The following is a 23,059-nucleotide window of genomic DNA, read 5'->3' as shown; positions in this document are numbered from 1 at the left end:
TAAAGATAATGAGTCATACTTTGTCATCAATGTTTTGGAACAGTTTCTCAACGTCCGATAGAAAACTAATTAGTTTCTTTTTACTTCATTGGAGCTTGAATCTTAGAAGACTGTTGCATTTCTGCTCTTAAGAATCCCTGAATATGATCATTTCACCAACAATTATCAGCCTTAACTGTCAGTTTTATTTCTCAGTGGTCTATCGGTTAAGGGCTTCGGCTCGAGACTGGTAGGTCCTGGGTTCGAATCTCGCGAGTGCGGGGTCGTGGATGCGCACTGCTGAGGAGTCCCATAACAGGACGAAACGGCCGTCCAGTGCTTCCAGGTTTTCGATGGTGGTCTAGCTTCAATTGACTCATGATTTCAACAGTTTTATTTCTGCCAGTTGAGAAAATGTGATTATCCTAAATCCCGCACTTTCAGAACTGCACGCAATTTCATGGTAGTAGATTATTTAGAGCTGACTTAAAGCAAAATGTACAGATAGTCGAAATATGTCATTACAATGTAGTTTTTTATATCAAATGGATAAATCCTTGACCTAACAGATAAAAGGTTCCAGTAAAATTGTTCAGAGTGACAATTATCCAAAAAGGACAATGTTTCAACAATCTGCAACAATCAAACACATGAATGTAAATTCTGAGGAGCGATAAGCACGAAAACCATTTGATTAGGCACTTGCATCGTTCTTCTGTTGAATTTCACTTGAAAAAAATGAATAACCGTTTACGTTTACTTTGCACTGTTTTACTTAGATACTGATATCCTTTTTCTCTATATTACAAGCTTATAGTTCAGGATTTAGTTTGGAAAGTGGTTTTGATCTCATTGTGCTCTCTAACTGAAAAAGAAACTGAGTAGAATAAGATCTACTCAACACTATTGTTGCTATAATCGCATTAAAATTATAGAGAAATTGAATAGAATTCACTTCATATACAACATTATAAAATCTATTCAAAACGTTTATATATATTTATATATTGACTTGTTTAATAAATCATAGTTATTTCAAAAAATAAAAATATTTACTTCAATTAGTTCAGATGCATTAGCACGAGATTGAGCATCCACTTCTAAACATCTGTCAAGAAAGTTTAATAATTCTGGACTAAGATTATCTTTACGAAAATCTGGTTTACCATTAGTTGCTATTAAATATAATGCCTAAATATTTTAATAAGAAAAATAATAACAAAAGAAAACTGATAAGAATTTTTTTTAAACATTTCAATCCATTTTGTTTTCTAGATCAGTTTCTTTTATTTAAAAAAATTTTTATTGACTTGATTCGATTTTACAAATTGTAAACATAGAAATTAAATATTATTATTGATTGACACTTTTCTATCAAGAATTTTACATTAGTTTTCTAAACGAAATAATGTACGAGTGAGGAGATATTACCGAAATATTATTATTATCATTATTGTTAAACAGTATATATGAATGAAGAATATTCTTTTCGATAAATTCTCTTCAGGTTCTACAATTATATATCCAAATTAATAATCCGAATAAATGGTCAGGTTAAGAGCAAAGTACATTGTTTAATGCATGTAAATTTAGGAATGTCAAACCAAATAGAATAAAATTGTTAATGTTGATATGACTCATATAGAATGTTAACTTGAATCTGTATATATGTTAAGTGAAAATTTAAGATCTGTGATCAGAATAAATATGCGTCAGATAGAGTGAGAGAACACCTCCCAGAGTGGCTAAGCAAGGGTTTAGTGAAGAAAGTAAACAGCTCTATATTGGCCCATTTAGTACAAACTGGTCATAGTGCCAGTATAAAGTAATCCTTTTCAATTATTTATAGGGTCAGTAATCTTTTGCCAAAGCTTGTCAGGTTTAAAGTTTTTCCAACGGTGGAGGCCGTTTGACTTCCTGGAGGAAAAAAACAGAGCTATGCGTACAGAAGAAATATCTCTAACCCCTGCACCTTCCTTGGCAAACCACAGGGCCAATTAATTAATAGTAATCTTAGCTATTGGATGACGTAATTTGACTATGTACTTACGACCTTTCGTAGTCAAATGTAATTGTCTCTGTTACCTTTATTCACAAATCTTTGTATTATTATTATTATTGGTTAAACATCATTATTAATCTCCCCTATACATGATTCATTCACTTCGCATTGATCCCTCCTTATTACATCTCACTAATTTTTCACACATTTAGTCTTCCACTTGATCGAATTGTAATTGCACTATCATATCTCTCTCACCCTATCTGACCCATATTTATTCTGATCACAGATCTTAAATTTTCACTTAACATATATACAGATTCAAGTTAACATTCTATATGAGTCATATCAACATTAACAATTTTATTCTATTCGGTTTGACAATCCTAAATTTACATGCATTAAACAATATACTTTGCTCTTAACCTGACCATTTATTCGGATTATTAATTTGGATATATAATTGTAGAACCTGAAGAGAATTTATCGAAAAAAATATTCTTCGTTCAAATATTAGTCTTTTAATATGATTGGGATCTTTAAACGATTGAAATGATAGTTCTTTAAACATCTTTCATCAACAAGTACCTGAATAATACATATTTGTAAATTATCCATTTCAATGAATAAAAGATTCTCATATATTTGATGTTCACTATAAACTTGTCAATGATAAATTAATAATTCAATATGTTTGTTGAATGAGAATATTAAAAGAAAAGTGTTCAGATTTGTTTCTCGATTAAAACTCACTTTATAGAATAAAATTATGTAATGTAAATAGTATTATTCAACTTAGATGAATGTGCTTTCAGGAATTCCATGATGGTCTGGCTTCAAATGATTCATGATTTTAACTATTCAACTTATATAAATGTTTAAATAAAACCATTTCAACTTACATGATATCTTAAACAAATTTAAATAGAATTGTATAGTTAAAATTAAGAAAAAAGAAATTTTCATAGTTGAAAGCGTGAGTCAATTGAAGCTAGACCACCAGGGAAAACCTAGAAGCACTATCAAAATACTACATCTCCACAAAAAACCCCTTATGATAAAAAAGAAATTATCAATTCAGATATATATTAGACAAAATATAGTTGAACTCTACAGACTAATTCAATGCAATATTATTAATGTTTTTTATTTCATCTATGAAAGATAATGATATAATTAAATCATTAAAATGTTCCTTGTTTTATTTCTACATTCTTTTGAGAATATGTTTGCATTTAGTATACAATGAATTGGTATATTTCACAGTACTGTGACTATATTCTTTTTCTGTTCATGAAATAAGAAGATACCTTGAAGCATCAGGCTTAAAACTGTTTTTTTTGTAAAGTAAGGTGTTTCTATACAAAAGTTATTTCTATTCTTTAAATAAAATATAAAGCACTTAGTAAATGAAATATTTGCTGTTATAGTCATGAAACCTTACTACACGAGGAATAAATCCAACTCTTATGGTAGTACTGACCATATGCTCACTAACAGGTGATCTAGAGTAGTAGTTCGGGGAGTTCGGAATTTCAGAAAAAATATGGGAATTAAAAAAAATGTTTTTGCTGTTGAACAAAACTTCCTGATTGTTCGTTTGTTCAACGGAACATGCAATTCTGCAAAAGATACACTAAGAATGTTTAAAATCCGTCTAGTTTTTTAAAAACCATGTCAGAAAACATGACTCGAAAATTTTGATAGAATTTCCGTACAGCAAAATCCTATGGAAATAATCGAGATTGCGAATTTCGTTGACACACTTTTAACAAAACTTTTAAACAACTAAACTGATCTCATTCATTTTTTTTATTTACTTTGTCTTGCAAATATCTATCCTAAAAATGATTGCACAAGTATATTTATAGGTGGAAAATATATTTTCATGGAAATCTGTACTAATTCGTTGGTCGTTACTAGGTTGATAACTTAAAATTTACAAACTTTATGTCTTCACATAGGAATATGGTATAGAGCTTATTGATTCATTTTTCCGCACAACGTTATCTACTTTAGCAAATAAATACATTGAAGAACATACGAAATTGGTTTTGCATTACATCCGCTCTTACTATGAAATCGATGCTTTGCATCAAAATCGTTTTTTTTGTGCGCACTGAACGTCTTCTTACTCTCCATGTTATATAAGGAAACTACCCCTAAATGGTTAGTCTCCCTATATTGGTAAGTCTTGGATATTTCACTCTCGATTTTCTCACCTTTGAGTGTATTTTGTTTACACTGCATTAAAAAACTAGCTGCATTGTTGCAGTCTTGTTATTATGAATATAAGGGGTTTAAATTTATTGTTAAGTTTTTCTTGGTTTGAATTATATATTTGCCGAATAACTGCGTTGATCAAATATAACATTAGAGGAACTATTGGTCTGTCACTGACATTGTATCTCGGTCAGTAAAAACTTTTAACCACTGGAGTTCGACGTCGGGTGTGAGATAGTTACTCGCCGAAGACGGGGGATTTTTGAAAAATATGGTGAATTGTTTTAAGCGAAACACCTAAATCCTTGCGTGTCAAGTCATTGGTCTAAATATTAAGGACGTGACGAGACCTGATAATTTTGTATTTGACCCACCGAGAGTTTTCGGATGCTTATTGTCGAGATGTCTCATACTAGGACGAAATTGCTATCCATTGCTTCTTGGCCTTTAATAATTACTTAATTAAGATATTTTCGTGATTTAACTATTAAAACAGAAAGAGTTATTCAAAGACTGAGATCTGTTAACCAGATAAAATGTATTTTTAAAGAGTAAATTTAATAAAAATGAGTTTTATTCATTAAGAGATAGACATAAATAACATAAAATTAAGAACAAATGTTTCTCAATCTAAACTGTGTTTGCATTATATTAGATAAGAAACAGTAAATGAATATGATTAAAAACAGGAAAAAGCACTGCTGACTGTCATAGTGAGGACAATATAAGAAATATATTTCAAAGAAAACAGATGAAATCAACAAAGAGGAAGCGTAAAATAATATTTCCCTAAATATTTGGAGAACTGCAAAAAAATGAATTCAAATGTTCTTCTGTGATAATTACATCTAGAGTTTTAAGCATAAATTACGATTACTCTGACGATATTTATCCAGAAGTCTGAACCTCATGAAACAGTATTAAATAATAACCAACGACTTAACAAACTGATATTATGTTTTCTTTTGATTGTACATTCTTTCAGCTTAGTTATATACTTGTATAATATTCAGTATGTGATGGTTAGCAAATGAGTGATACATATTTCAGTCATATCACAAGAAATTGACATTATTAGCAAAGCTTTCTGAGTAGAACAAGGAATAGTTAACTTGTTTGTTCATAATCGGTCAGTTTCTCTATGTATCTGCTTCTGTACCGGACTTTATATGGCATGTAAGTTATGTCATAAACTACATTCGAAATTTTCTAAGTAAATTCATGGTTATTTATGTTTATTTATATCGCTATTAAAATCCATTAATAAATAAGTTCTAATTATTGTGTGTAAGACTAATATTGCTCACAATGTGTAGAAAGAATGCTTACACGCAACGTGGAGCTGATCTGGTAGGATTTCTTTTCATGAAACCCAAGTAGTTTAGTACACACCGAGTTGATTACAAAGGTTTCTTAATTTAGTGAACTATTAGAGGAGAGAGATCAACAAGTTGGAATTCAAACAATATGATTAAGTTACTTTTTTTCAGGGACATGATGCTTTATGGTCATGGAGTGACACCGTTTTTAACTTCTGGATATATTCCGGGTAAAAATGACTATAATAAGTTTAAAATAATGAGCTTTTCGATTAGAGATTATTACCATCAAAGAATAATTATGCTTTATGGAATTATCACAGACTGAAAAGTAAATAACAAAATTTATTCAATAGAAAAGGCTTATATTGAATGATAGTGCTTACGTATATATATAGAACGAAATTCTATCTAAAATCTATTACTAAATTTTAGAACCTTCCAGTTGTAGTAAATGTTTTTTATACCATCTACCATAAAATGATGTCCATTACCTCTCACATACATACAACCATAAAGCAAGAAAAAGTTCTCATTATAGATAAACTGAAAAAACCTATCGACTTTGAAGGGAATAATTATCTAATGCTTTCAATGTGAAGTTTGTAATCAATAAGTGGAACGTTTTTTCTGTTTATTCTGACAGATATGCTGTTTTAAATATATAAGCCTATAGTTGAAACAGTTCATGCTTTTTAATACTTAGTAAAATCGATTTTATTTGTTAGTGATAAGTTGGGACACCATAAACTTTTGGACTTGTCTATAAATAGTTAAAGTTCCCATAAACAATACAATAATGAATAAAATTTAATAGATTGAATTTAAGCATAACAGTCCCTAAACTCGTGTAAAATTTTAATTTTATACAATTTCAGTAAATATAACTCTGTGGAGTCATTTTAGAAAATTTACTCACAAGTAAATTCATGAATTAGCTGATAGATGTTGTGCTCTTGATGTCATTCTAACATGTCAATAGATATAGATAATTATGCAAATAAATTAAAAAAAAACTGAGAGCCCTGGAAACTTCTAGGAATATAATATTCATATCATTTAGCTGTTATTAAAAGATGGTTGTAGTAGATGGAACTTTGTCGTAGAATAATTAAAAATTCATTAAAAATTTTTTTAAGAAATTTTAAATGTAAACATGAACTTTTTGAATTTTATAATTCTTATGGATGCGAATTACGACAGAAATAGTTATAAACTAAAATTAAGTTTTTCGTATTCTCTAATGATACTTTTCGTTATATTATTCCAAAATATTTGCCTTTGAGTTGTTGCATTAGTTTATGCTACGAACTGTTAACTGAAATTTTATAGTACTGTATGTTGTTAAAATGCTAAAGATTTGTATTTCTCATTGTCAATATTGAAGACTGGATCCTAATAAATGGACTTTGTGAATTCTACTGATAACCAGTACTCAAAATTATATCAGGTAATGTAGTCATATTTTTAAAAGCTGAAGAACACATGGTAATGGTATTTTAAGGATCATACTATGGTGATGCTTATTTCATTCCCCCAATGCAAACTAACTGAAAGATCATTCGATAGGGATTTTCTTTCAGCATTAAGAGATATCTCCGGAATATACATAGATTTCAAATAAACTGGACATGAAGACGGGAGCAAAAGGATCGGTAATATGTTGTCAAAAATCAGTGATATTGTAGTGAACAGAACACGACTGGGGACAATCGGATGTATTTAAGCAAAGATTACAGACTATCTCAATAAATTATGATTACCAAACAATGAACAGTCAATTTGCAAATTAACAACCAATTGTTTCAATCTTCACTGTTTCTTCTCTTATTCCATTGTTCGTGCATTTTCCTACCGATTTCGCTTCATTTCAGTCCTTCCCTCATCGGACTTCTGCCAAAATACATTCTATGTCTGACCCACACCATATACTACTTATATGGATATAAGTAGACCACACCACAATATCAGTGACGTCTGACACTTGTATAAAAATTGTTGACTGACGACGTGCAATGTATCTGTCGTTTTATAAATCAATACAAAAGTTTTGTTACTTTCTAAACCATTCAAGAAAGTGCTTAAGTCTTATTTAATCAACCTAAGCTTAATGATGACATTTCCAGCCTGGACAAATTGTTTATAAAAGTATTTGTTAGAATTAAACATGACTTTTTAATTTCTAACTGTACATATTTCATTAGAAAATCTTACGAAATCATGCAGTTGTGAAAATGAACATCTGTAAAGTTATGACAATAATTTGCAAAAATATATACGGCATATTGTGAAATATATTGATTCCTTAATGAGTGAAATCAATACATGTATAATAATTAAAAACATTAGTAAATTTTAAGTGGTGGAGTGATCTAGAAAACTCCTCAAAAAACATCCAAAAAGGCTCCAAAAACGCTGAGAAGCATCTTATTCAATCAGCATTCAGTAGACGTTTGGACAGAAACATGCTGAGCTTCTGATTGGATGATTACTTATACTACTACTGTGTTTAGTAGCGTTCCAGAATTTTCCGGAAACTCAAGGCCATCTAAGATACTATAAATATCCTAGCTTTTCTGTACATGAACGAATCTTTGGAGAAGTGTTTTCTTCCATATTTCGCGCTTTTCTCCTCGTGTTCAAGTTGTTGTGTAGATTTAGCCTGGGGGTTACTAGAAAAGCTTAGGAACGAAATCTAGAGTTCAGTTAGAAGACTTATTGAAAAGCTGCCATTTTGATGTTTGTTTTTAAAGTATTTTCTTTATACTATTATGTAATTTTGACACAACAAGTTTACATAATTCATCTATCAGAAATTATCACTAACAATTTAACATTTACACATTTTGATGGTTGTCTTACTGAGATATTAATTATTAAGTATAAAATAGATTTCTTTTTTAAATACATAAATAATTTAGTGATAACTTGAGAAAAAAATTAATTTGTCTGTAAAATCTTTAATCTACTTTCTTAAGAACAAAAAAATAGTAGTATAGTTTCAAATATATAGTGCTAGTACTTACCTTTTTTCGGCATAATCATTCTACTAAATAGTATCAACAACTGTTCAAATACTCTCTTTCATTCTCTTTGTCTATCCACAATAATATATGTACCAATCATTTTAAAATATAACTTTTACGCGATAGGAAATGGAAATACAGTCAAAAGTTATCTTACTTTAAGAGGATTTCACTAAATAAAGCAGTAGTCACTTCTAGCATTTTGTACCAAGTCCGATATACCTAAAGTGACCCAAATATCAAATTTTTATGACCATATGTAATTCTGCTACTACTTCGGGTTGCCCCTCCAATTAAGGGGTGTACCAACCATGTTAAGTTTCGTTTAAAATCATCATTTTTAGGCGGACCAATTGCGCACACGAAATCCAAAAATTCTGTCAATTTTACAGAAACCATCTAACCCTAATAGTATATTATCTGACTTTATATCACGATGTATTACATGTTTGCTGTGCAAAAATTTTAAAGCTTGTAAAGTCTATGAGAAAAATGAAAAAAACAATAAATACAATAATTTATTAAGGTATTCGAATTTTGTTGAGGTAATGTGTATGGTAATGATAAAGTATTATAGAACAGAAATAAATCTCAAAAAGAAATTATTTTAAGAACGGTTTCTTTCTAATCTTATGTTCCATCAGTCCTGATAGTAAAACTTCATCATATTGATAATAAATATTGTATGAGAAAAAATTATATGGAATGATGAATGGCGGTACCACCTTTATGAAAGTACGTAGGTTTGATCATAAAATTCGAACAAGTGTAATAAATACTTTTTAAATGCACCTCGTTACTCATTGATGAGATTTATATACATCATGATTGAAATAAGGTCAGAAGTTTATGACTATAAGTTGCGTGGGGTTGAGAATGCTTGCATCTTGGCTGAATGATTCAATGTGAAATCTTTATTGATCAGAAAATTATGCATAGATAATGAAATGTATTAACAGTTAAAAACATATTCCGAACGTACTGATGAAATAGTTACACTTGTAAAAAATGTGTGTATAAAATACGAAGAACCATATTTTCTAGTAAATAAACACTAAATTCGAGAGAGATGTTAATGGACTTGGCACATAAATGTGTGTTCTCCAAAGTTAATGAATTGTTTTGATTTATGAATCTCTGCATTTTTTCATCACTAGTAACTAATTAAAGGATGAGTGAAATACGAGTTTATACTTCGAGTTAACTCCATAAGAGTCTACCTATCTGTAAGCAATTAAATATTCTTTACAAAGCAGGTTCGTTGGAGACTGTGGGTGAGATGGCTCAGAATCGATCACAATGGTGTAGGTGTATACACTCTTGGTCTTCCCTGAGATTAAAATTGCTTTATACCTTTATTTCTACGAACTAATTCTTTCTCCCTGTATTATATCCTTATATACTATCTTTCTTTTATGTATTACTACCAGTGAAGTAACTAATTCTATGAATTTGGTTTTCATCTTGTTGTGCTAATGAGGTGTTGGAACTTGTACCGATGCATTTATGTTCCTGGTCCTACGTTGTAACTGACTGACACATCCTAATGACCCCCTTACATTTTAAACGTTACAAATACTTAAGATTTCTGCTTATAAAGCCCAAAATTTAAAGGACGGCTTTAGGATAGTCATGCAAATATACATAATGGCAGTAAGTAATCATAGGTAGACTAATATCAGGGTTTGTAAAATCGATCATTTCTGTGACTGGATTTTGAGGTTATTTGTACGTGTGTTTGTGTTTACCATAGCCTAGATTATCAAAACGAAATGATTCGTAATTTCGAAACTCCGCTTGTAGCTTTTCGAGAGTTACTCACACTCCCAAGCCCATGTACAGAAGGAGGGTTGAACATGTGGGCTGCATCACCAACCTCTAGAAAATAACTACCACAAGAAAACGCAAACTAGAAAAATCATTTAAGTCATTTAAACTCTGTCCTAGGAGTTGAGCGATCTTCTTTCAGAAGAATTATAACGCCTCATGGTGAAGGCCGAGATTCTTCGGAAGTCACGAGGACATTATCACCCTAACAACCAAAGCAACAACAATTAACATAGATATATAGAATGTTCGCACAATATGGAAGAGCGGACACTTCAGTCTGATAGCTGCGGAAATGATGAGGTACAACATGGTTATACTCAAAATAAGTGAAACCCACTAGACCCAAACTGGACAGAATAGATAAGCTTCGGGAGAGATGATGTTGTACTCTAGTCATGAGAAAGAAAATGCTCTACACACCCAAAGAGTTGCAGAAGGCTGTCCAAAGAAGTGCGAAAAGCACTTATCGGATGGGAGTCTCATGGATCCAGAATCACTAAAGAATCCTCCAAAACAAAGAAGAAGGGAATCACAATGAATGTTATATAGTGTTATGTACACACTAATGATAACAATGAAGACAACAAAGATCAGTTATATAAGAATCTGCAGACGATGGTAGAGAATTGCTCAGGAAAGAACCTGAAAATATTGATGAGAGACCTAAACGTGAAGTAGGGAATGGACGACACTGGGTACGAAGATATAATGGGACAAAATGAACTGGGAGAAAGGGACAAAAACGATGAGAGATTTGCAGATTTCTGTGCTTTCAACAAAGACTCACAGTGTAGCAGCAGCTTCTGAAGAGATGTGCCTCAATATACACAAAGGAAAAAGCGAAATCCTCAAATACAAGACAGAGAACACCATACTAGATGGAGAAGCTCTGGAAGAGGTGAAAAATTTCACTTATCTGAACTGCAACATTGATGAACAAGGAGGATTCATTGTAGACGTAAAGGCGAGGATTGACAAAGCATGGTCAACATTCCTACAGTTGAACAACATATGTAACTCAAAACAACTGTCAACCAATATCAAAGTCACAATCTTCAATACGAACGTCGAGACAGTTCTACTATATGAAGCTGAAACGTCGAGAACCACTACAAGCATCATCGAAAACGTTCAGGTATTTAAAACAGTTGTCCGTGCAAAATACTTAGCGTCCGCGGTTCGGATACCATCAGCAGCACCCTACTGTGGTAGAGAGCAAACCAGCTTTCCTCGAAGAGGAAATAAGGAAAAGAGGCTGGATTTGGAGAGGACATACATTGAGGAAATCATCAAACTGAACCACGAGGCTAGGAATAACTTGGAATCCTAAGAGTAAAATGGAAAGAGAGACCATAGAACAGATTGAGTTAGGAATTAGAAACAGACATCAAAATAATATTAAGAAACAACTGGAAAAGACAGCCCAGGATAGAGTTGGATGGAGAATCCTGATCAGAGGCCTGTACCCTACAAGGAGCAGCAGTGAGAGTAAGTAAGTTAGATCAATAATTAAGTCCATGCATTCTGTTGGAACTTTACTTCATAAAATCTATCTTATATAAATTTATCTTGCGTACAGTTAGATTTGTTAGTTGATACTTCTATTTTAAATGTCCAAAGTTCATTAGCGAAAATGTATACAACGCTATTTTCTTAAATCCATGTTAAAAATGATGTAAATAGAACTATTTTCAACTAAATCATTCAAATCAAATAAGTTTATTTATAGCAACTAGAACATTTTAAAAATACTATCCTCATTCAAAGATACTTATATCACCTCTATAATGGAATGGATATTGTATGTGAATAAACCTACAGTCAGTTATTGTTATCAATAGTACACTACAGTTTTGATGTACTTTTCTGACCTTGTGGAAAATAATAAATCCCGTTGAAGTTAGATATTCGATATCCTGCTACTGATTTGTTTCTTTTATATTGGTTTACAAGTAAATATGGATACATAAACACATATTACTATTAATATTATTATCTATATGATTATTATTGTTATCATTATTCAAAATACATAAGCCTACCAAAAAATATGATTACACAGATAATAAAGATTTTAAATGAATTTTAACATTAGTATCAGCGCACATTCATTCAAATTTATTATTATTATTACTACTATTATTATTATTATTATCTTAATGAGTTGATAGGTAATATTACAGTAAAGTAATATCACTACGTATGCAATATCTTTGATGAATGAATCGGTCCTCTCACGGCCCCCAAATACCCTGGTACAGCCGAGAGTGGGGAGGGCCCGTCCTCTCTCTAGAAATGCTCCCACACGACCACGCGTATATAGCCTCTGCCAGGGAAGTCCTACTCACTTCCCTCTGATGGCATTACTGTTGTTTACGAAATTGAGAGGACGAAAAGCGAATTTCCGGCACTTTAACCAGGTTGGTGAACACGGCGCGTCCACCTAGGGGAGTTGGAAAACCCTGATTCCAAACCAATGGTGCACATGGGCTCCAGCATCTTGAAGGAGCGAATGGCGTACGAACCAATTGTTAGTCACCGGCTACCATGAGATTGCATCTCCTTAAGATGCTCCACTGCCTTGTGGACTAGACCTTCAGGTCAAAGGCTCGGAGTGAGGCCCCCTAATAAAACCACGAGCTTCAGTTTGGGCACCTGGGCAGTATCACAACCCTCACACAAACCAAATGAGATTTGTGTAGCGCATATGTATCTGGTGCTTTTTTTGTACCAATATTTATGTGTTTAAATAATAAATAATCTGGTGCTTCCTTTCCAATCCTGACTCGATTATAAGGTATTCAACGCCTGTCATATTCTTAACTATTGTGTATGACTTATTACTGAAACATTCATTTTGTTAAAATACTCAAAAATTGTTTTTTATATATAAAGTATGAATAATGAATTTGGGTAAATTTAAATAGTGTAGTAATGATATAAGGTTTATCACAATTATATTTATCAAAGGAATAATTTTGTTTGTTCATTCATGCAAGACAAAAATAATAAAAATAATTACTACGTCTGTATCAAGTAGACATAATATATAACAATAAAATTTCACTTAAGTTTATGATAGCTGATTATCTCGACAGCATAACCTATAAGGTTAAGTAATAAACGAATATGTTAAGAGCATATCACAGTTACTACTAATCGATTTATAAATGACTGACTACTTGCAATACAATAATGTAAAATAAGTCTTTTTCCTATGAATAAACGTTCGTTTACAAACTTTATTGGGTATCTTCTTTTATATTAGTTTAGAAGTCAAAAGTCTAATATAATGGATTATGTCCATATTTTAAATACGCTGGCACATCACATATACGTATCCATGAAAACATTTATTTGGGTCCATTATAACTTGATCGTCTTATTGAGTCATCATTTGTTTAACTCAGAAGTATACTATTTCGTTTCTCATAAATTAGTATGAAATTATTCTGCCTATCATTAATTCCATCTAAGAATTAAAGTAGATCAAAATGCTTACTGTATATTATTAAAACATCATCCATGTTTCACCTAGACGTGAAATTCTCAATGAAGAGCTCACAGTCCATATTTTTGAAATTTATCATTCAAACAACGTATCTCCACTGTGATCTGACTGTAATGTATAAGATATTGAACTCATTATGATACAAATTCTTAAAGCTAACCAAAAACAGCTGTCCAAATTTGTTTTAGTTTCATAATTTTACTTGAACTTGACAGTTCATGAATCATGTTACAACAAGTGGAAACACAGTAGTTATGTGAAATAATAATAATTGAATTTATTTTTTAGCATTAAGAGATAAATAAATTAGAAAATACAGATTTATAGTGGACTTACTTCACGACAAACTGTGGCAATATGTGATTCATTCATACATGTTTCTGTAATGACATCAGTTAATGAACCACCATCTAAATATTCCATTACAACCCATAATTCATCTCCTAGCTAGGTATCAAGTTAAAGATAAAGTGCAAACTTAAATTTTGTTAAATAAATAAAATTTGCAGAAATTCATCTAACGCAGACGAGCTATTCCTTGCCTAAATATTATTAGAATATGATAAAATAAGCCGGATAAGTAATAAAATGTTGATTCATAAGCCTGCGTAGATGACAATAATCAAAATATTATCAATCTCACTGTGATACCGAGACAATTTTTAGTGCAATCACCAATCTCTAAGAGCGCTTAAATCAATGAATTCATAAAATATATCACCACAATTCAGCCAGAACAAGTAATCAATAAAGTCTTCCCATATGATATACTGTAGTTGGTGTTTCCAATACAGTTAATATGCATCACGGAAACTCTTCATGACAACGTAGAATAATCGGGCTTTGCGTGATGAATTCAATAAGTATGTTGGGATAACTAGATAAAGTGGAAATCTTAAAAAAATATCATACATTTACATCATCTGGGATTTAACACCACATGATTACTTGGTTAACCATTCACTATGTTCAAAATTATAACTTGCTAATCACAGATAAGTAACATTTTTATATTTTTATTTAAACTAAATAACATGAATAGCTTGATTTACTTTGGTTTTAAGCAACGTTTGCTGTTTTGCTCGTATTATTTTGGATCTTTGTATATTCGGTGAAGTTATCAGCAGTTTGTGTTTAATGTTAGCGTTTGCAAATGTTGAGAATATTCACACATAATGTACATTTGAATCAGTTTGTAGGTCGAATGAAATAACAGAATCAAAATTCATAGACAATATAAGTAGTATAGAATGACAGTAACAAAAACGTTATTATTAGTCAGATTGAATATTGAGTTAAGCATTTTACAGCGTCAGAAGTAATCTGAATTAAGTAAGATATAGTAAAAATGGGGTGAGTAGTAAATGAAAAAAACAATAAATCACGGTACAGAACTTACTAAATAACTATCTAAGTAATTGACTACATTTGGATTTCGATATGTTCTCATAACTAAAATTTCGTTGAGGATTAATTCTTTTCTAGGTTGTTGTCGTAGACTCATCTGTTTAATAGCTACACGACATCCAGACTGGAGTTCTCGACCGATATAAACAACACCCGAAGCTCTAAACATTATCAATAAGTATGAATTGTGATAATAAAAGTACAACAATTATCATAAACATAAAAGGGATAAAACGATGCTCTTAAAGTTTAAACAGAAGAAAACATAATTAACTTATTTATGGTCATCCCTGTCATTTACATAATTAGGTGTGTTCTCTCTTTATAAATTAAAATCTATTTTATTTTGAAGAACAAAAGTCGAAGAGAACTGGATTTTATTTTCAACAATCGACCCTAATTAAAAACGATAATAATAGTTTATAAGCTATCCACTACTTGAGTTAAACTGAAGAAATCATTCAATCTTGTCATCTAGATCTTCTACCTCGGAAGCAGAACATGATTAACCATGACAGGTAGATATTGGTTGTGTGCGGGCATTATTCAAACGAAAACAGTGTTTTCGTCAAATTTCTTTAAGTATTGTCTTTGCAGAACGGAATGAGATAAATCAAGGACGATCGAAGAATCACAATGCATAAATTAGTGAATCTCACACCACAAAAGTCAATAAGACTTAAATGTATGACACGATTAATGTGACAGGTGTAAATCACTATTAAATGAGATTAAAAGCTAAAAGAATGATAAAAACACTTCATATTATTAATCTCCTATTTTGATTGTCCTTACTTTGTTCTACAACAATATTTTTGATACTAAATGTGGGGACGGCTATCGGTGAATTCAAAGAAGCTCTGAAAGAGTTAAAGATGTTCCGTCTAATCATCGTTTGGAGGAACATTCCAAAACCTCGATGTGTAGCTACTCGATTGAACAAATGCTAAAACCCACTGCATATAGATTGGAAGATTGTAATGATGATTTCGTTTTTACTAAAAAGTATAAATACCCGAAGTGGTTTTGTACCATATTTGACACTGGTTGGAATAAGATTCCTTTTTAATCGTATTTTGTTTTCTAACATGCGACTTTAAGGGTTCAAGCGTTCGAGTGCAAAAGACTTACGCAGTGTAGCGAAAATTCAAGTTCTAAATATAACATTAATATATTCAGAATCACATAGTTTTTTGTTGGGCAGGTGAACAAAAACTACACACTGTTTTGATGACTAAACATTCTGGAAATATTTTTGATATTTGAAATGAATTTTATTCACAATATGATTTCTAGATAAATAGTTTTCCGGCGACTTCCTTAAAACATCTGATACTTAATATGATAGATTTCATAATTAAAACTTCTCAAAGTTGTAGGGTATTTCAATCTGTTTAGTCATTGAATAAAAAGTTAACGTGTGGACCCAGAAAATGACACTTTTTATTACTACGATAATAGAAGTGATAATGTGTTAGTTCATTTTCACATATGACTTTTTGTCCATAGTAATGAAAGGATATCTAAATTCATGGATAAAAAGCTATTTTAATGACATTTAAGAGTAAGTGTATTTCATTCTATGATGTCTATGAAAATCTTGAAAAGATTCATTCAATACTGCTGAAATAGATACAAATACTGCATGAGGAATTTTGAGCCTCCAAGAAAATTTCCAAATACAAAAGTGGACCCACAGCCACACAACAGGATACATAGTGTCGATTTTGATTACGACTACTTGAGTGAATCTTCGCTGTTCAAGTGATGCAATCTCAGAACAATATTTCTGAAAATAAGGAAATAAAATATTATTGAACAACGTACCCATGGCCAATACGTCCAAGGGTTTCATATTTTTCTGACGGTTTACCGTGACTAACAATTGTCCTTAACCGGGCAATAATTTGTTCATCACGCATACGAATTCTGCTACGACAACTAGGGGAATGTCGAGAAACCAGACAAACTGGGGGATTGGGGCTTTGAAATCCGTTTCCATCACCTGGGAAGCTTGTGTCACTCGGAGTAATTGAGGGTCCCAGGTTTCTACTGATAGCCAGAAGTTTAGGAGAGTTTTTCAAGCTCACTGCTGATTGTCTTCCTGAGTGAACTGCGGACTAAAGGATGTTAAAAAGTGCATAAAGTCCTTACAAACCAGATACTTGCTTCAATTGTAAATATAATTGAAAATATTACATAAAAATGTGTAACTTCACCCCTCAATTTACACTAGATGCATTAATTACAAGTTTAGTGTGGGAAACTTAAGAATATAAGACAGAAAGCATGTCATTCAATAACATCTGCTAAGATCCTACAAAAAATGTATCAATACAAACTGAATGAAGGATTTATAATTGCCATTAATTCAAACTGTGAAAAAAATAACTGTTAGATAAACTGAAGGAATAAATATCTGCAGTTGTTTTACGGAAAAATATCATTTTAGTTAGAATGATATATCAATAAAGAACTTTTCCAGTACATCATTAATTCAAGTTCATGGATTCACAGAATTTCAATTTAAAATCAGACAACTTGGGTAAAATATGATTCTAGGGTAAATTGCTTCCCAACAACTGTTAGGTTTTGATAACCAGATTTTTACATGAATTCTTACAGATATTTTTGTGATCACCTCGTCTTAGAAAGCAAAATTCATGGGAAATGTTTCAAGATCAAGCTTTTTAAATAAAACTCATTAACAGTTGCGTATATTCCAGCCATATAATTTTATTTTCACGCTGACATTTTAGAGACTATTTTAGTTCATATGAAACCTTTACCAAATAAAGATAGCAACTGATTTAAAAAAGATTATATGTATTCATTTTTTAAATGCTTAATTTACTGTCTAGAATAATTATTATAAACGTTGTGGAAAGTTGATCTGTAATAAAACAATATCTGTATGTAGTTATGCATTTTTAACATACTTATAAATAAATAAAAACTAGACAATCAGTAATTTCTTAAACGATGCGCAATACTGTATATATTTTTGCATGAACCCAGTGATAAATGATCGTATTGATACATGGTGTTATTTAATTCATAAGTTTTAAAAAAATCCGAATAATAACGAAATTTTTGTTTAGGAATTTGTTTAAGGTACTCAGTGACCAATCAGATGTAAATATTTCTATCTCACTGGAGGTAAGTTGCTGCACGAATAACTCAATTGTAATGTACCAGAATTTTCAGCTTCTTGATGCGAGTTTGAATCCCAAATCAAACATCGGTTCCATCAAAATTATAGATGGGCCTTGATGATGGGTTCACGGCTTCTAGTCCACTACCTCTATCCACCTGGCATCTCGCTATAGTGTACGAGATGTTAAGTTATTAAGACTAGTAACCACATGACAAACTGATCGATAGAGTCCGACCAGCACTCAACACAAAACAGTTGACAACTAATCAATCAATTTAGCATACGAAAGATAGGCTTTTGCTATAGTATACGCCCTATTTAAGTTTTAGATAAGATTTTCCTAATGGGCTGATATTCGAGTGTACCTTAACCTAGAAATAGCTCAGCGCCAAGTCTAACAGCGAAACCCTTTCTAACTATGCTAACACAAATAATGCTGTTCAAAGTGACCGTAAAAGTGATATGATATTGAATTATAACACGCCTTCTGTCCCATCAATAAAACACTCTGAATTTTAAACGAAAATGAAGGAAAGAATGACTCTATAGGTAGGGAAATAAGCATACTTAGTAATTGTTGATCATATATGAAGCGGTTAAAAGCAGCAATGTAAGAGGGAACGGTTATCTGAACATTATTAAAACAACTTCTAAACAATAAGTTATTTGTTAGGACACTGTTGTACATTTATATTTAAATCTCGATTCCAAATTTCAGAGGGTGCCACAAAATAAACTATGTTGGTAACACACATAAATAATTACTTATCATCTAGGAGGCAGTTGTCTGGTTAATCAAAATAATCGTATACTTAAGAAGTTACTGAAAGCGTTCATTGATTTAGAGGAAGCCAATTCATCTAAATTACCTCCAAGTTACTGTTTATTAGTATATCGGGGAACTATCCACGAGTTATGGAAGGTGAAGAATATAAAGTATTTATCCGAAGTTAGTAAGCTAATGATGTAGTTTAGTTCTTTAATTATATCAGAATTGGATTTGAGGACGTGGAAACAGTTATCAAGACACCATAATTTCTATTGGATACAATAGGTGCAGGATAGATACATCAGCAGCACTTACTGAAGTATTCCTCTGACCTATAAAAATATTATGATTGCAAAGGGAAAAATCTAACAGTATAAACAATCTCTAAAATAAATAGAGAATCAACGGGTCTGAATAGTTAAGTAAATAATGATCTTTAATTCAACCACATAACTACGAACTCTAACCAACCATGAATTAGGATGCCTTTAGAAAAATATACGGTTCATAGTTGAGTTCATAAATTCATACCAAATTACTAGAATACATGAAAAACTAAGATAAAGATCATCAAGTGATCAAGATATCCAAATAAAGTAACTTTAAATGTTGTCGATATCATAAACTTTAGTAAAACATAAATTTTCAAAAGTGAATTAATATTATTAACTTGATCTGTTTAAGACCAATAAATTAAATTGCATTATATCACTAATTGGATGAAGTTTAATCTACCCTATTCAAATTGTTCAGATAATATTATAAATTTAAATGAAAAGAATCATTAAATGTATTCATTAATGTAAATAATGAACTGTACATCTATGTAAAGTAATTAATTTAGGACCGAAATAATAAAATAAAGCATGTTAGTGATTCATTGGTTCCTTTCTAAAATTACTCGTGATTATAATGTAATGATTAATAGCATTTATTATACTTTATTATTACTTCTAACAAAAATATAATACATACGAAACTTCTCATTAAGCAATACAATACAACACTGATTTTTATGTTAATTACATTATTCAATTAGTTAATTCACCAAATGTTTTATGGATCTTCATTGAAATCATACTCATCTATAAGCATTGGATCTTGTGAATGTAGTTTTTATGTTCTTTTTTAGATTAACCTTTAAATACTTTAGTAAAATACTTAAAATCAGTTCGATAAACTGTCTATAGTATTTTAATGAATTTCTTATTGTTCATAAAACAATAAACAACACAGAATGTAATGTTAAAATAAAAGAAAAATGAAAGAAAAGTGATTTGAAACTAGGTATGAGTGATTATAAGCAAAGATGGATAGTGGCTAGCATTGGAATCTAGGACGCACGTTTCGTTCTATTTGCGACTCGTCAGCTGGATGTACCTGCATCTCAGAGTTGATGTACACTCTGGGACTCGAACCCAGTACCTTTCGCTTCAAACGCCATCGCGTTATCAACTCAGCTACTGAGTCCTGATAGCCACTTGCTTGTGCAATACTTGTGGATTAAGGCTATATTGAGGTAATACTCACAGTATGCACATATGGCCAATAAGAGACTGACCAGTTGCAGTGCTAAACATCAATGGGAAGATACAAACAAATAATACTAACTGAATTTAAGTATGAGTGAATTTATGTTAATAAAAAAGGTCTTTTCATTGATTTAAAATAAATACTTAATGCATTTTGCATGTTATCATTGTAATTGACGAGACTAATAACAATTTGTTGGTAAATGAATGATGTTTAATTTAGTTTGTGTACTGGTATGAACAACTGTTACGTAAATAGAACTAATTTAAGGTAGAATAACAAAAAAGTTGATTCTACACTTAGTAGTTATTATTATTATTGATGTGTCTTTAGATGTATTATTGAAAAGGGACCTCAGGTTAGTAGAAGATAATTTAGATTGCGAAAAAAATTACACATTACTCACAAAGCGTTCGCTCAGATTTTGCTACTACTTTACGACTTGAATTTACCTTAATAACATTCCTAATTATCATTACTAAGATCGTGAAGATATAAAATATTGACTTCCCTTTCGTTGACATCAGACATTTTTATTGTTCTTTAAGATGAAAAGGTTTTGAAAGATTTTAAGCATTTATCTATTTGTTATTATAAGAAGTAATGAAAACAGAAGTTAATAATACCAAACATGATCGAACAATTTGATTCAGAAATACACAATAAATTTTGTTTTCAAATCAATATTCCATGATTTAGCCCTGGGAGTCATAATAGATTGAAAATGCCTATATCATATCAAAACATCTTGCTTTCTAGCTGTTCCCACTCAGGTATATAATTAACAAACATTGGTTGGCTCAAAAAGTATTAAAACAAAACGCGTAAGAACTCGTCAGATCTTTAACCACTGTTGGTTACTAATTACGTTTATTAAGAAAATTCTTATTTTGACATTTAGTAAAAGTAACGAATAGAGCACTATAATCCATCAAATTTACTATATGGTTTACTAGTTCATCTGCTGCATATTGCTGAAGATATCGGAATCGATATTCACAAGCCAAACCTTTGAGTGCATTCAAGAAAATCAGATTTAAATCAGTTCACTTTCATTCAATTCTATTAAGCATTTTGTCAACTCCATAACTAGGTAGATAACGCAATGTCTTTTAAAGAGAACAGTAATGGGTCCAATGAATCGTTTTAAATTACTAAAAGTAAGGTGAGCATTCAGAGATGAAGAAAAAAGTTTTGGGGAAATAGAGTGACGAATGGTTCTTCAAACCTTAACTGACCGATGTAGGTAGTGCAAACATTAATAGTATCTATTACCTATTTTCAAATCAAATACTATTGTGGTATAAGAGTATGTTGGAAACGACTTCAGGAAGGTAAAACGAGAGGTCAGTTCACAATTCATTAACTGATCTGAAGTGTTAAGTACACATTATCCTTATCGAATGAATGGTTAATAAAAATGAGTCCTCCTAACGAATTGATGAAGCCACCTAAAAAAGGCTGCTAATGTCATAAGTGATTTTCGGAAAATCCGCTAAACTAAACGCATAACTTTCGATATTTTTTTAAAATTTTTTTATTCAAATATATATCTAGATATGACCTGAACTGACTTACATCAGCAGGTCATAAGTTGTTCCCATCAGCATTTCAGAACATACTTTAATTCATTTTTCTAAAGAATTATTTTATAACTTAAGCATAACGTTATATATAATTAAAATAGCTATAAATCCACTTTGAACAACGAAAAAACCTTAACAATGTCGTCTCACGTTTCATAGTGTATTATTTTCAGTCATATAGATATTTGATAAAACAAACACAAGTGTTGTATACTTGAATAAATCATTTGAAAATATCACCTCAAATATTTTTCTACTTCATTCGTTCCGTTTTATTTGTTATGAAAAATGATTCAAATTAAATCAATAAAAATACTTAAAGAAGGAATTTTCAGCATAACCAATTTGTTAAGCTTATCTATTCAATACTATTGAACATAATAAAAAACAATCTAGCAGTTAAGTAAGATAAACCTCATGTGATCAATTCTATTATGATAAACATTATAATAAATTTTAGTCTATCCTCCCAGCTATTCAAAAGTAAACATAGTAAACAGAAATTTTGATTTGATAATTTTGAATAAATTGAGCATTAGGTAGATTGTTATAAATAAATAGTATATTTGTAATATCCCAATGAGTAGAAAAATTAGATTTTCTGACGTTTCGTGACTCAGTGTAAGTCACTTCTTCAGAGAATAAATAACCCAATTAACATTATTTCAAGTTCAAATAGTACCGTACTATTTAAACTTGAAATAATGTTAATTGGGT

At 31.0% G+C, this 23,059-nt stretch overlaps 1 protein-coding gene and 1 non-coding gene across 2 annotated transcripts in view; both read right to left on the bottom strand.

Moving 5' to 3' along the window:
• Positions 1-23,059, bottom strand: part of Smp_175160 (serine/threonine kinase) — a gene marked incomplete at both ends in the record, with an annotated part of 37,740 nt that overhangs the window by 478 nt on the left and 14,203 nt on the right. Inside the window, 6 exon segments of the mRNA XM_018789845.1 lie at positions 1,036-1,153; positions 8,782-8,888; positions 8,893-9,030; positions 14,227-14,337; positions 15,290-15,458; positions 17,125-17,410. Of these exon segments, the coding sequence (XP_018655247.1) occupies positions 1,036-1,153; positions 8,782-8,888; positions 8,893-9,030; positions 14,227-14,337; positions 15,290-15,458; positions 17,125-17,410 (929 nt within the window).
• On the bottom strand, positions 20,622-20,694 carry Smp_tRNA_01163_Pseudo_TTG.1.1. Its single transcript has one exon. It is a non-coding gene (tRNA).

This window comes from Schistosoma mansoni, chromosome W (assembly GCF_000237925.1).
Source record: "Schistosoma mansoni strain Puerto Rico chromosome W, complete genome".
Classification (NCBI taxonomy): domain Eukaryota; kingdom Metazoa; phylum Platyhelminthes; class Trematoda; order Strigeidida; family Schistosomatidae; genus Schistosoma; species Schistosoma mansoni.
This window is presented reverse-complemented; position numbering and strand designations above follow the sequence as displayed.